The sequence below is a fragment of the Vulpes lagopus genome, chromosome 10 (genome assembly GCF_018345385.1).
Source record: "Vulpes lagopus strain Blue_001 chromosome 10, ASM1834538v1, whole genome shotgun sequence".
In the NCBI taxonomy this organism is placed as follows: domain Eukaryota; kingdom Metazoa; phylum Chordata; class Mammalia; order Carnivora; family Canidae; genus Vulpes; species Vulpes lagopus.
Window position 1 is genome coordinate 74605667 of NC_054833.1, and position 15498 is coordinate 74621164.

The 15498-nt window shown below is 38.9% G+C and overlaps 2 protein-coding genes across 6 annotated transcripts in view; one reads left to right on the forward strand and one right to left on the reverse strand.

Annotated features, from left to right (window-relative positions):
- Positions 1-15498, reverse strand: part of PATJ (PATJ crumbs cell polarity complex component) — a 359628-nt gene that overhangs the window by 259445 nt on the left and 84685 nt on the right. The window lies entirely within an intron of this gene.
- On the forward strand, positions 1930-3408 carry LOC121499700 (transmembrane protein 254-like). Its single transcript, XM_041770689.1, has one exon. It carries the CDS (start codon positions 2276-2278, stop codon positions 2648-2650), a length of 375 nt encoding a protein of 124 aa, XP_041626623.1. The 5' UTR covers positions 1930-2275; the 3' UTR covers positions 2651-3408.

Genomic DNA, 15498 nt, shown 5'->3' on the forward strand with positions numbered 1-15498 from the left:
CAAGCACATGCTCTCTCTCTAAAAAAATAAAAATTGGGGAACCTAGGTGGCTCAGTCAGTTAAATGGCTGACTCTTTCTTGGGATTCTCTCTCCCTCTCTCTATCCCCCTCCCCCCCGATCGTATGTGCTCTTCTAAAATGAATTAATATATCTTTTAAAGAATAATTCAAAAATAAATAAAAATGTAATCACAATTTCTTCTCTGTTTAAAACATTTCAGTGACACATAATTGCCTTCAAGATCAAGTCCTAGCTGCTTGATAGAGCAACTCCCTCAGATCTGCCGATTAATGTAAACTCCTCTTGCTTTCCCCATACATACCAATGCCCATCCCCATTTGCCCCACACATTGTCCCAACAATACAGAACTACTGAAATCCAGGGATGGTGAAATGCTCTAACATGCTTCGTGACATCCTACAAGCCATTCCATCTGCCAGGAATACTTTCCCTGCCCCATTGCCACTTCTCTACATCTTTGCTACCAGAGTCAGCTCAAGTGTGTGTCCACTAATAAGAAGCTTCCCTGACTCTCCTCAAAGCTGACTCCGGAACTTTCTACTCTGTGATATCCCTAAATCCAAAAGAGGACTTCATATAGCACTTGTAATAATAGAGTTTTCCTTGCTGTCCCATACCTCCTAGAATAAGTTGGGTCTAGATGCATCCAGAGCACCTTGCTTTTTCTCTATTATAACACGACATTTTACAGAAATTATTTTAACTGTGCTACCTACTAAAAATAAGCTTCACAAGAGCAAGGGTATGTTTGCTTATTTATTGCTTTATTTCCAGAACCTACTATAGTGACCACCACTTGGAAGGTACTCAATGGTAGCTGAAATATTGAATGACTGAAACTATTTAGTTTCTCTCTCCTTACTGGACTGTTAAGTATATCAAAGGCAAAAAACACATCCCATCAGAGGTGAGTAAGAACAACAGTTACTCAGTTCTTGCCATGACAGGTATGTTCTAGGAATCTTACTTATTAGAATTCATTTAATCTTCAAACCACCATGAGATAGGTACCACTATCATCCCTATTTTCAAGATGAGAAAACTAAGAGGAAAATTAACCAAGGCACACAGTTGATAAATGGCAGAACCAGAATTTAAGCCAGCTGGTCAAGTTCCAGAGTTTATGCTCTTAGCCTTTAGGTGATGCAGCTTCTCTATCTTCAGGTATTAGCCAAATGAATTAATATTGAAAGAAGGCAAAGTGATAGAAGATACATTTATTACCTTGCCAAAGTATGTAAACTGAGTCTTATTTATCACACTTGGCCACTACAGGTTTATATTTCAATACCTAGCTGATAAAGTTAGCACAGAATATGCTAATATTCGGTTTAGCTTTGCTAAACATACAAATAAAACATGTATTTGTTTGCCAAATTTTAATTTATATCTGCTTTCTCAAGAATCCACTCATTTGGTGAGCTAGGGACAACTTTAATGAACAGGATATAAACATGTGACAATAATTAGCCCAAATGGATGGGATTCAAAGTTTCTTCAGGGTCTATAAAATGCAGTACACGAATATTTGTGTACATTCCCACAGATCAAAGAGATCAGAATCATGAACTAAGACAAGGTGCAGGGGTAGCACCTGGGGCAGAATAGTGGTTCAGTTGAAATGTGGGCTCTGTGAGAGATAGATATCAACCTGAAGATGTGGGGAGCTCTAGCCAGGAACCTGGTCCATAAGGAAAACTACAAATATGCACAACCAAACATGGCAAGCTCAATAGAAGGGCATGGGAAGACGAATGTTACATAAATAGGAGACAGAAGAAATGAACAAGAATAGGGGGTCACATTTAATAAAATTGGCAGTCCATCAGCAAGAGGTATTTTTTTTTAAAGATTTTATTTATTTATTCATGAGAGACACACACACACAGAGGCAGAGACACAGGCAGAAGGAGAAGTAGTCTCCCCACGGGGAGCCCAGTGTGGGATTCAATCCCAGGATCCGGATCACAACCTGAGCCAAAGGCAGAAGCTCAAACCACTGAGCCACCCAGGCGCCCCAAGAGGTATTTTTTAAAGAAGAACATGAGACCTATACTATGGATTGTCCTGACATTCAACATTTATACACTTTACAGTGTTACTCTAATGCAGAAAAAACAGAAATCAAGATGTAAACAAGGACTTAACTACATGGATTCAAAATAAAGAACTTTTGGATTTTAAAATTCTGTATTCAAAACCCTAAATTGGGCAGAGCCGCAGCCTCGCGGTCCGGCGGGGGCGCCGCAGGGATGGTGCCGGCGGCCGGCGGCGAGGCGCACTTCCAGAGGGGCAGTCTGCCCTGGTTCACCGCCATCGCCCTGTCCTTCGGGTATTACACGTGGGTTGTCTTCTGGCCTCAGAGTGTCCCTTATCAGAGCCTCGGACCCCTGGGCCTCTTCACTCAGTACTTGGTGGACCATCATCACACCCTCTTGCACAGCGGGTATTGGCTTGCCTGGCTGATTCACGTGGGAGAGTCCTTGTACGCCATGGTTTTGTGCAAGTCTAAAGGCATCACGAATGGTCGGGCTCAACTACTCTGGTTCCTACAAACTTTCCTCTTTGGGATAGCATCTCTCTCCATCTTGATTGCTTACAGACCAAAACGCCAAAAACAAACTTAAAGAAGATATCTAAAAGCTTTCTCTATACTTTGACATTCAGCTTCACCGTTTTGGGGGTGGGAGGGATGCTGGGGGTGCTGGAGTTTACTTGATCTTTCTACTTTCCAGAAATTTAAGACCCTCTGGTTATTCATCATTCTTTCATACGCTCTGGTTGAGCTTGGCTAGAGAAGCGAAAAGGATTTCAGCTCTCCAATTCTGCAGACTCACTTTTGTGGCAGAGGGCCCCCAGCTCCCTTCTTGGGGTCTTTGGCAGTGTTGATGCTCTTTGTGTCATCTGGTTTAAGCTGTGTGCTAAAATTGCTTGTTGGTATGACTTTGCTCCCATCTTCTGACTAAGACACCATACCTTGACCACCCCACCTGAGCTCTCCTTTCCCCAGATTTCGTGTACCTTTCTGAACCAGGACAGAGTAACATTTCTACAACACATCCATTCCACATACACTGGGTACCTGTGAAGCAGGATCTTACCTTCCCAAACTCCCATTTCTCACACACCAAGAAAGATAAGGTTAAGATAAGCAAGTGCCAGGAATGGGCCAGGCCAGGCAGTAACATAGAGGCACAGAGGACAGGTTGAGGACCAGGAGGAAAGGATGGGGCAATGCCTTCCCTTAAGCCAGTCAGGAGCGATCCTTCCCTCCACGTAGTCCCTTGGACACAGCACTCAGTGGTGTGCAGGGGTCTGATGGCCGCTGCTAGATGGCTCCTTCTGGTCGGGAGCACATTTTAGCTTGATTTCTTTTCTCAGGACCTGTCCCATTGCCTTACACACAGGTGTTCTATCAGTATTTTCTGGTCCTCTGAATGAAAACTTTCTACTAGTTCAGTATCATTCCAGTTGTTACAGGAAAACTGCAGAACCCACTCAGTGTATTCTCTTCTCAAAGGAGCACAGGCCTGCCCTTGACCACCACTCTGTGGGTCCCCCAGTAGGGAACCGGTGTCTTTTTCATACTTGCCTATTCTTAGTCACTTTCTTTTTCTTTTCTTTTCTTTTTTTTTTTTTTTTTAAGATTTTATTTGAGAGAGAGAGGCAGAGGGAGAAGCAGGCTCCATGCAGGGAGCCTGATAGGGGACTCGATCCTGGGTCTCCAGCCTCACGCCCTGGGCTGAAGGCTGCACCAAACCGCTGAGCTACCCGGGCTGCCCCTCTTAGTGATTTTCTACAGACTGTATTGTCTCCCTCCAGCTCCAGCTTACTCACAGACATTCCTGAGCTAGAGATTCTAACTGGGAGCTACTTACTACCTCTCCTACTCACCTGACCAGACCTTTTTACTACTACTGACTGGCAAAATGACTCTGTCACCTAAGGGCCATTAGGGTTCCTTTCCTGGAGGACCACCTGCCTGCCACCTTCTGTAGGCACTAGACCTTATTTCCCATCTGTGATGTGGTAGGGCATGTTCTCTGCCTTAAGCAAACATTTATGAGAGACAGTCCCCTCCCCCCCAAAAAGAGACCTCAAGTAAAACTACAAGCCTGAAAGGTTATGGATTATGGGTTGTTTCTGGTGGAGATCACTTTCTACAACTAAATCTCCATTTTTCCTGTTTCCTCTTTTGTTGAAGGGGTTGCCTTTTGGTAAAGAAAAAGATTTTTAATCGTAGAGTTAAATATCATGGAAATCCCAGACAGATTTTTTTAAAAGCATGGTCCTCTGGAAAGAGAAATAGTAATGACGGTAATATTAACGGTGACAGCAACAATATGGCAGATAATTGAATGAAATGAATTAACTTGAATAAATGCTGTGAATTGTCTTCAAAAACAAAAACAAAAAAAAACAAAAAAAAACCCAAAACCCTAAATTGTAAATGCATTAAGGAAATAGCATAGGAATTTTGACAGCAGAATGTCAAAGAGACCATATTTTATTTCAGATAAAAATTGTGTCTAGTAGATCAATGGAACAGGATAGAGAACCTGAAAATAAACCCATGCTGGTATGGCCAATTAATCTGTGATGAAAGATGCAAGAATATACACTAGGGAAAAAATAGTCTTTTCAATAAATGGTGTTGGGAAAACTGGACAGCTACACACTATATGAAACTGGACCATTTTCTTACACCATACACAAAAATAAATTCAAAAGGGATTAAAGACCTAAATGTGAGGCCTGCAATCATAAAACTCCTAAAACACAGGCTGTAATCTCTTAGACATCAGCCTAACCAATGTATTTATGGATATGTCTCCTCAGGCAAGGGAAACAAAAGCAAAAATAAACCACCGGGACTATACCAGAATAAAAACTTTAGCACAGTAAACACAACCATCAACAAAACAAAAAGGCAACTTACCAAATGCAAGGTGTTTGCAAATGATATATCTGATAAGGGGTTACTATCCAGAATATATAAAAAACTTATACAACTCAACATCAAATACCAATCTGATTTTAAAAAGATAGTGCTGCCTGGGTGGCTTGGTCAGTTAAGTATCCAACTTGATTTTGGTTCAGGTCATGATCTCAGGGTCATGAGATCAAGCTCCCCATGGGGTTCCATGCTGGATGTGGTGCCTGCTTAAGATTCTCTCTATTCCTCTCCCCTTTGCCTCTCCCCCACTCTAAATAAATAAAAAAAAAATAGACATAGGACCTGAATAGACATTTTCCTAAGGAACATATACAGATGGCCAACAGATACAGGAAAAGATGCTCAACATCACTAATCATCAGGGAAATGCAAATCAAAACCACAATGAGGTATCATACACTAGTAAGAATGGCTAGTATCAAAAAGACAAGAAATGACAAGTGTTGGCAAGGATGTAGAGAAAAGGGAACCCTCATACACTGTTGGTTCAAATGTAAATTGGTACAACCACTATGCAAAACAGTATGGAGGTTCTCTAAAAAAATAAAGACCCTAAAAACAAAACAAAACAAACAAAAAAAAAAACTATGATCCAGTAATTCTACTCTGGGATTTACAACAGCCAAGAGGTGAAAACAATGCAAGTGTTCATCAGTAGATGAATGGATAAAGAAAATGTGATACACACACACACACACACTGGAATATTACTCATTCATTAAAAATGAAATCTTGCCATTTTTTGACAACATCAATGAACCTAGAGGGCATTATGCTAAGAGAAATGAATGAGACACAAAATGACAAATACCATGATTACTTATATGTAGACTCTAAAAAATAAATTAAAAAAAAACAGACTCTCAAATACAGAGAACTGCCAGAGGGGAGGTAGGAGGGGAAATCAGTAAAATAGGTGAAAGAGATTAAGAAGTACAAACTTCCAGTGATAAAATAAGTCATGGAAATAAAAAGTAGGGGACACAGAATATAGTCAATAAGATTGTAGTTACATTGTATGAAGACAGATAGTGGCTATACATCATGGTTAGCAATGAGAAATATACAGAATCGTCTAATCACTATGTTGCATACCTGAAACATAACATCGTACATCAAATACACTTCAATAATAAAAAAAAAAATGTGTATAGGGGCAGCCCAGGTGGCTCAGTGGTTTAGCACCGCCTTTAGCCCAGGGCGTGATCCTGGAGACCTGGGATCGAGTCCCCCATCGGGCTCCCTACACGGAGCCTGCTTCTCCCTCTGCCTGTGTCTCTGCCTCTCTCTGTCTCTCTCTCTCTGTGTGTTTCTCATGAATAAATAAATAAAAATTTAAAAAATGGTGTATAAATTATTTTATCTGATAATTTTTGATACTTATTGTCAACTGAGTTTATTAAAACATAAAGGTGGCCTACAGTAAACTCATGATAAGAAATATGGTTAAGTCACATAGTTTTAATCCTATATTTAATTACTCAAATTAGTTCTTAAAATTCTGTGCTGCTGAATATGTCACCACACCAAAATAACTGTTCTTCTCTATTACTGGAGTCTGTCACCAAAATGGAATGATTGCAAAAAAAAGTTTGAGAAAACAACTTCAAACAATTATGAAATAAAAAGTGCTCTACAAATGAACACATCTCCTAATCAATGAATTCAGTATTGTGGTGTACAGTATCACAAAATGAGGCTGCTGAGCCTAACTCCACAAATATTTATTCATACTCTATAGAAGTGTGGAGAAATATACTTTAAAGATAATTTTAAAGGATCTACATGCATTAATTTCTGGAAAACATGAGGTAGATAGCTATGGAATATTTGATAAGAGAATTACTCCAACTCAACAATGGTTAACTGAGAAAAAGCAACAACCAGTAGCAAATGCTTGTTTCTTGAAGGGTATACTCTTAAATGTGGCATTATTTGAACTGAAGAGTATTGAGTTAAAATCTAAATAAATTCACAAGTAAATTTTCAAAATAAGATATCAAGGAAGTTACTAAAATGGAGAATACTGAAAGAAACCAATGTATTTAAAAGGAAGACCACTAACTCTTCCATCCTGGAGGTAGGTGGAAGAACGAACTGGTACAAAGGCAAAGGAAAGGTTCTTTTACACACACACATACACACATGCACACACACAAATATATATCTTAAAGGAAAAATAGGGATCTGCAGAAGCTCTGATGTACAGCTGGCATGAGTTAAAATTTCCATTGTGAGCAAATGTCAATCAGGAAACAGAACCCAAAGATTATTCTTTTAGGGGAGAAAATGTACATAGGAGAGAAAGACAAGGAAGACAGTGATTCGCTCCACTAGTGGTAGGATGGGTGTAGATTAAAAGTCAGGGGACAAGTTTTGAGTCCCAGCTTGGTGCCAGCCTGACTGTATATAATTTCACAAGTTAATTTCTCTGGGTCAGTTTCCTCAATTGTAAAACGAGAACATGACAGTTAGAATCTGTTTCCCCAACTCCAAAATCCCATAACTAAATTTGACAGAGTATCTTGAGTCAAATTTGTCATTAATTTCTACCAAAACATTTCAGAAAACCACTATAAGAAGTAGGGAATGATGGAAGTTATTCAAAACACGGCATCAGTAATGAAAAAGATGCACACTATGGTCACAAATATGGTATGATTTTTGTTAGTGATGTCTTTTAAGAACTCCTAAAAAAGCCACTGACGGGCAGCCCGGGTGGCTCGGCAGTTTAGCGCTGCCTTCAGCCCAGGGCCTGATCCTGGAGACCCAGGATCGAGTCCCACGTCGGGCTCCCTAGATGGAAGCTGCTTCTCCTTCTGCCTGTGTCTCTGCCTCTCTCTCTCTCTCTCTCTCTCTCTCTCCCTCTCTCTGTGTTTCTCATGAATGAATGAATGAATGAATGAATAAATAAATAAATAAATAAATAAATAAATAAATAATCTTTAAAAAAAAAAAGGCCACTGACTACACAAGATCTAACTTGCTGGGTATTGTACCACTGAAACAAAACATAAAACAAAGTATTTATGGCATATGCCCTTTTTTTATATGATGAACCTTAAAACAACTTTTTTTTCCTTTGCCATTTTTAGATTGCATCAAAATACATGTCGGGGACTATTAGCTGAATTAAAATCACCAGAATAGTTCTTGTTTAAGATAGTGAAATGTAATTAATTATACTAAAAGAGCTTCTGATTTGACCAACAAGCTAAGCATTTACTTTTAGGAAAGAGAAATAAATGTATTTTTAGTGAATGCAAGGCAATAAATAGATGATTTAATGAATAATGAACAAGCTACCTTATCAGAATCTAATCCCATTTTTAACTATTTTATAATATAGCCAAGTATTACACAGATCATACCAATTACCGCAACACCATCATGTTCAAAGTACCCACAAAATACATTCAGTGCACTCAAGATAGATTAAACTGATATGGTTCCTGGCTCCTTGTGTCTTATTACTTCCTAAATACTATTAGGCATTAAGAATAGATTTTTCCATGCATGATGCATAGAACTAAACAGTCCCCAAGCAGCACAGTAAGCACAGCATGTCAGGCAATTAAAAGTGCAGTGGAAGAGAAGTGGACAGAGAAACTTGCTAAAAAATCAAAATATATTGTAAAGAGGAAAGAAAATAGATAAGCTTGCACATAATTTTATTCTGCATAGCTTGGTACTTTAAAGTCTATTTTAAGCGCCATAATAATTTAAATGGTTCAAGCAGGAGTCCCATGGAAATTACTTCTTGAAGACTATTTCTTACTTCTGATCCTTTTTTAGCCTCCGATTAGATTTTTTTCCCTTGGATATTAGATCTGTTGCTTGAATGTTTTATATCTTAAACATTTTTTGTCATGCTGTAATTGTTGCCCATTTACTCCGGGCCCAGGACTTTTGCTGGTTTTAAGAAAAATAAACAAACCACACAATGATTCTTGACCTACAAATCCCATCATTTGGCTGCAGTGTCCACTAGGCAAACAGTAGTACTCAAGCACAAAGTCACACCTTCTATTAAAATTACATTTCTTGAAATGTAATTACACTTCACACTATGAATCGCACACTTAAAAGTGGCTAAAATGGTCAATTTTACGTTATGCATGTTTTACCAAAAAAATTTTAAGTAGAGAAATGAATTTTTACATAAGAAATATCATAATATCGTCCAGGGAAAAAACTACATTAGTTGAAAGTTATCATGATGCAGGGAAAGTGTAGACATGTCAAACTTGAAAAAGCTTTTCTAATGTTAGTTTTGGAGTTTATTCTCATTTTCCAAATAAATCATTCTCAGCCTAAGCACTGACAAATACTAGCTGAGACTTGGGTTTCTCATTGGTTAAGTGGTAAGAACAATAGTACAGATTTCACAGAGTTGTGCAAAGCATTAAATGACACAGGTCATATGAGGCACTTTCTTAGTCCATAGAGGTCACTTCCTAAGTGCTGTTAACTGTTCTATGGCTATCACTGTGAAGATGATGATGGAGAAGTCAGCAGGAAATATGAGACTCAGAAGTGAACAATTACCATTGGGTTTACTGTCTTCTGAACTCAGCTGAGCATGTGTGATTTAAACCAACAGTGCTATCAACTACTAATCCACTCATGATATTATGCTTACATAGTTACAAATGAAAATAAAGAGCTGACTCTCTACCTCTCCAGATACGTAGACCTCTGCATCTGAAGACAAGTTTTAAGAGCAGTATGGTGTCCTCAGCCCTTTTTCTCCCTTGGAGCAGACACTGAAAGACAGGAGCTCTCTCCAGCCTGGGAGGTTTGCAGACACACATAGCTATATCAAGGACATAGGATGCCCTTCATTCTTTAGAAAAAAATTCTATGATGTTTAAGAAAAATCCCCCCCCCAAAAAAAAAACAAAAAAAAAAAAAAAAAAGAAAAATCCCTGAATGGGCAATCAATACTATGTAGTATGCAGCAGCATATAACATGCACAATAAAATTTTGCCAACTTTGAAACCGTACAGGAGAAATGCCACAGAGTGCTGCTGGGAAATCTGGAACACAACACATGCCATTTGTATTCTCTGGCCATAGAAAAGTCAACAGGTATCTAAAGAGCTTTGGCCAGGTGGGGGTGGCTGGGGGGGGGCATAAATGCAAGGAACCACAGAATTCAGAAACGATCTCAAGTAAATCTTTGGGAATTGTACTAAGTATTTTTCTCTGGAAAGACAACTGGAAATTTTTTTGTCATTTATCATTGTGTTAAGCCACAGTTATGAAGAATCGGTGTCATTTCTGCTCTGAAGACTGTACTTTCACTGCTAGAGCACAAACTTAGGGGCCCAGCTCCACTCCCTAACTGGGAGATCCTGAGCAAATTCCTCAACCTCTTGTCATCAGCTTCCTCAGCCATAAAATGAAGATGATTATAGGACCTACCTCATGGGGCTGTGGGGAGGATTGAATCAGTTTATGGGGGCAGCCGGGGTGGCTCAGTGGTTTAGCGCTGCCTTCAGCTCAGGGCCTGATCCTGGGGACCCAGGATCAAGACCCACATCAGGCTCCCTGCATGGAGCCTGCTTCTCCCTCTGCCTGTGTCTCTGCCTCTCTCTCTCTGTGTCTCTCATGAATAAATAAATAAAATCTTAAAAAAAAAAAGAATCGGTTTATGTATATATCAATGCTTTAAGCAATGCCTGACACAGAGTAAGCAGTACATAATCCATAATTACAGGCTATTATTACCATGCAAAATGGTAGTCCTGTTTTCCAAATAAAATACAAGAACACAAAGTTTCTTAAAGAATTTTTCATTAAAAGAATAAAATTCAAAAGTTTAGATAGGAAATACCCACTTAGGGCACCTGGGTGGCTCAGTGGTTGATCGTCTGCCTTTGGCTCAGGTCATTATCCTGGGGTCCTGGGATCGAGTCTCACATCGGGCTCCCTGCGAGGAGCCTGCTTTTCCTTCTGCCTGTGTCTCTGCTTTTCTGTGTCTCTCATGAATATATAAATAAAATCTTTAAAAAAAAAACACTTAAAAAAAAAAAAAAGACTTGAAATAAGGACCAAGTAATCAATTCCAGGACATTCCTGTGGCTGGAATGTCCACTACCTGTTTGTCTATAAAGCATACCTCAGTTCCCTGTGAGGTCCCTCTGAATCCTAAGAAGCAATCATCACGGTCTTAGTCTTTCTTCCAGCACAGCTAAAACCATAATGTATTACACAGAGTTATTCTCAAATCTGTTTCCTTTTGTATATACATCTTTATTTATCCACTTATTCTCTATTCCCAATTGAATTTAAACTCCTCTCTCTCTCTGTGTCTCTCATGAATAAATAAATAAAATCTTAAAAAAAAAAGAATCGGTTTATGTATATATCAATGCTTTAAGCAATGCCTGACACAGAGTAAGCAGTACATAATCCATAATTACAGGCTATTATTACCATGCAAAATGGTAGTCCTGTTTTCCAAATAAAATACAAGAACACAAAGTTTCTTAAAGAATTTTTCATTAAAAGAATAAAATTCAAAAGTTTAGATAGGAAATACCCACTTAGGGCACCTGGGTGGCTCAGTGGTTGATCGTCTGCCTTTGGCTCAGGTCATTATCCTGGGGTCCTGGGATCGAGTCTCACATCGGGCTCCCTGCGAGGAGCCTGCTTTTCCTTCTGCCTGTGTCTCTGCTTTTCTGTGTCTCTCATGAATATATAAATAAAATCTTTAAAAAAAAAACACTTAAAAAAAAAAAAAGACTTGAAATAAGGACCAAGTAATCAATTCCAGGACATTCCTGTGGCTGGAATGTCCACTACCTGTTTGTCTATAAAGCATAGAATAAGAAAGACTAACAAGCCCGTCCAAAGTCCTAGTAGGGAGTCACAGCCAGAGTAAAAATCCTGGTCCTTTCTGATTCGTTAACAGCTAGTGCTGTTAACCACCCTATATGTGCGCAGTGGTGCACGGGTGAATATCTTATCAGACTAAAGGAAAATACAAAAGATGGATGGCTCAATGGTTGAGCGTCTGCCTTCAGCTTTTGACATGGTCCCGGAGTCCTGGGATCAAGTCCCATGTCGGGCTCCCTGCATGGAGCCTGCTTCTCCCTCTGCCTGTGTCTCTGCCTCTCTGTGTGTCTCTCATGAATAAATAAGTAAAATCTTAAAAAAAAAGAAAAAAAAAGGAAAGAAAAGAAACAGCTGAAAGGGATACCTGAGCCCTAGAAAATGGTATGTAAAGATCAAGCAGCCAATCCCTTTTCATGCATCATTAACAAATTGGCCCTTTGGTACCAGAAGGAGGCAGCACCGCTTCCTGGCCCTCACTGGGGAGAACACGGCCTCTCTGGATCACTGCTGGGCTCCCAATGGCAGCAACAACCAGGGCAGAGCAGTGCAAAACACCATGCCTTGGGAAAACAAATTCTCAATATGTCTGGGTGCTTTTGACTCAGTCTTTCTGCCATTCTGCAGGAAAGGCTAGGACTGCCATCTATCACCATGGTTCTTGACGGTGACATCAGAATCAAGTGAGGACTTCTGAAACATAGTCATACCCAGAGAGGTAGTGTGAAACCTGATGATGAAACAGCTCTGGAGAATGAGTTTCTCCTTTAGACCAGCGTTTTTTGTTTTTGTTTTTGACAGTTATTATTCTGTTTTTAATTACATGGGAGGCAGATACACAGCTAAACTGATATCCACTAACTTCCTAGAATATGTTCAGCATTTCATGAGATGTAATTGCCAGGTTTTGCAGTAAATCTGAGCATCTTTACTGCCTCTATTTTAGCTTTCTGTGGCTGTTCCACAAACACTAATACTTACAGTTTGGCTACTTGTGAAATACTCATGAAAGGTAATACAACAGCTATACCATTTTCAGGATCTGCTCAGCAATGCCTTCTAGTATGAAGCAGAAATAGTTCTTAAGAAACATTTGTTAAAAGAGGAACCACCCTATGAGAAAGTACCAACCATCTGACAAGCATTTGCTGCCTGCCTTCTATTCTCTCTCCCCACCATTAGACACAATGGGATTTTTTTTTTTTTTTTTTTTTTTTTTTTTTTTGCCAAATTCGTATTCCAGAGAAGCCATGAAATTCCCGCAAAGTTCAACATCAGGCCTGACTTAAGATCTTTGGGGCCTCCTGCTAACTTCATCCCCCTGCAGCTGCCTCGCTAAGGCAAGCTTTTGATCTGTACTATCTGGATTTCAAGCTGATATACACACAGCCTCTTTGATCTCTTATTAAGTGGCTTCTGGTCTCCTGATGCCTTTAGTCTTGCTGAACTGTGGTTTTTGGAAGTCAGTCATCATCCTGAGCACACTACAAACTCCACACACCAGGAGCAGGTTCCCTTCATTCACCCACTTCGCAGGCTTGAAAAGCAATCTTTAAGCCATAAGAGAATTTCCCCACTAGCCACAATCAAACCACTCCATGAACACACTACTAAGAATTATTTTTCAAATGAAGCAGCTTAAAATGATTTAAAGGATACAGAACTTTCCCATAGAGGGAAAGGAAGCAAATCCTCTGTGAAAAGAAATCTTCACCCCAGTTGGCACTGGAGCTTACAGTACTTTGATGTTAATAAAAATAAATGTGGATAGGAATCAGGGATGGGCACCATATAGCCTTTATCAGTCCCAAGTTCCACTAGGCAAAAGTGACCTTTCAATGCAGATATGTGGTTTGTTCATCAATAAGCTATATGATATATTTGCAAGAACATGGACACTGCCATTAGTAGCAGGTTGACGACTTTTTTCGTAGTCTTACTATCTTAATCCTACATAGGTAAAGTGAACCCAAAGAACTCCTTAAAAAGAAAAAAAGACAAAAAACAACCACAAAAGAAAAAACCAACCCAGATATTGGTGTATTATGAGACATCTTGAGCACGAAAGTTTAAGTATATAGTAACCTACAACACATGACTGTCCTCCATGTCTTAGATTCTATAAATAGTAATAGGTTTGTATCTGACTTTTTAATATTACTAAAAGATGTACTACTATATGTTAAAATTATGTTGATACCTATCTAATTCTATATCCTAGATCCTGTGAACTAATCGGCTAATAGGAATATAAAGGTACTGCACCTCCACAAGTTAGTAAACACTATGTACTGTTAGTAGCATCCACCTAAAAATAGCAAAACTTAAAACCCTTCATTTCTTCCACTTATAAATTCAATTTTCTGATAATCAAGATTAAAATTGGAAGAAGAAATAGGAATAGAGTTTTGGTACTAATAGCATTGTCTGAAAATAAACCATGTATGCCCTTTAGCTACAAAAATCAATAATTTCTGCCAATATAAAGTTGAAAAAAAATGGATAGTTCTATATTGCTATCACTTAATCTGTCCACATTATGGAAAACCATTAGCAAATTCATGAATTAGGCACCTGCGTACACTTTGTTTTCCAGGAGAATAATATAATTAAAGAAATGACACTACATAAGAAGGCATCAATTTTAAGTGGTCTAAAACATGAGTCTCACAAATGGTTACATTCAAGCAATCTAGTAAAAATGTACCAAAATTTAAAAGATATGTACTCTTCTAATGAGCAATTCTAGGAATTCATCACAAGGATTATTCCCACCTTTCTACAAAAGTCAGTATGACAAAGATATCCATTACAGCTTCATTTGAAATAGCCACACAGAGTATAGGAAATTGATTAAATAATTGTACATCAACAATACTGTGCAGTTTTTTTTTTTAAGATTTTATTTATTCATGAGAGACAGAGAGAGAGAGAGAGGCAGAGACACAGGCAGAGGGAGAAGCGGGCTCCATGCTGGGAGCCTGATGTGGGATTCAATCCTGGGTCTCCAGAATCACGCCCTGGGCCGAAGGCAGGCTCTAACCGCTGAGCCACCAGGGATCCCTACTGTGCAGTTTTTAAAAAGAATTACATAGCTCTATAAATACCAAAATGAAAGAACATATCATTGAGATAAAAAGTAATGTGCTTTAAGTATGTATGACATATTCCATTTATGTGTAAAAAAATTAAAAAACCATTAAGCAACAACAAAAAACCCTATTACTTTTATAACTGTGTATGTTTAACATCTGAGAGGATTGACAAGAAAAACAGGAGTTTTTATCTAAGAGAAGTGAAGGACTATGGTCAGAGATAGATTTCCTTTTCACAGGATACATTATGTACCTTTGAATTTTTATGCCATATGTATGTATTTATGAATGAGAAGGAGAGACAAAGAGAGAGGATCTCAAGCAGGCTGCACTATTCAGTGCACTATTCAGTGCACTATTCAGTGCAGAGCCCAACTCAGGGGCTCGATCTCACAACCCTGAGGTTATGATTTGCACCAAAATCAAAGTCAGATGCTTAATCAACTGAGCCACCCAGAAGCCCCTTTATTACTTATTTTAAAAACATTTTTAGAAGCACCTCACTGGCTCAGTCAGTGTACATGTAACTCTTGATCTCAGGGTAGTGATTTCGAGCCCCATGTTGGATGTAGAGATTACTTA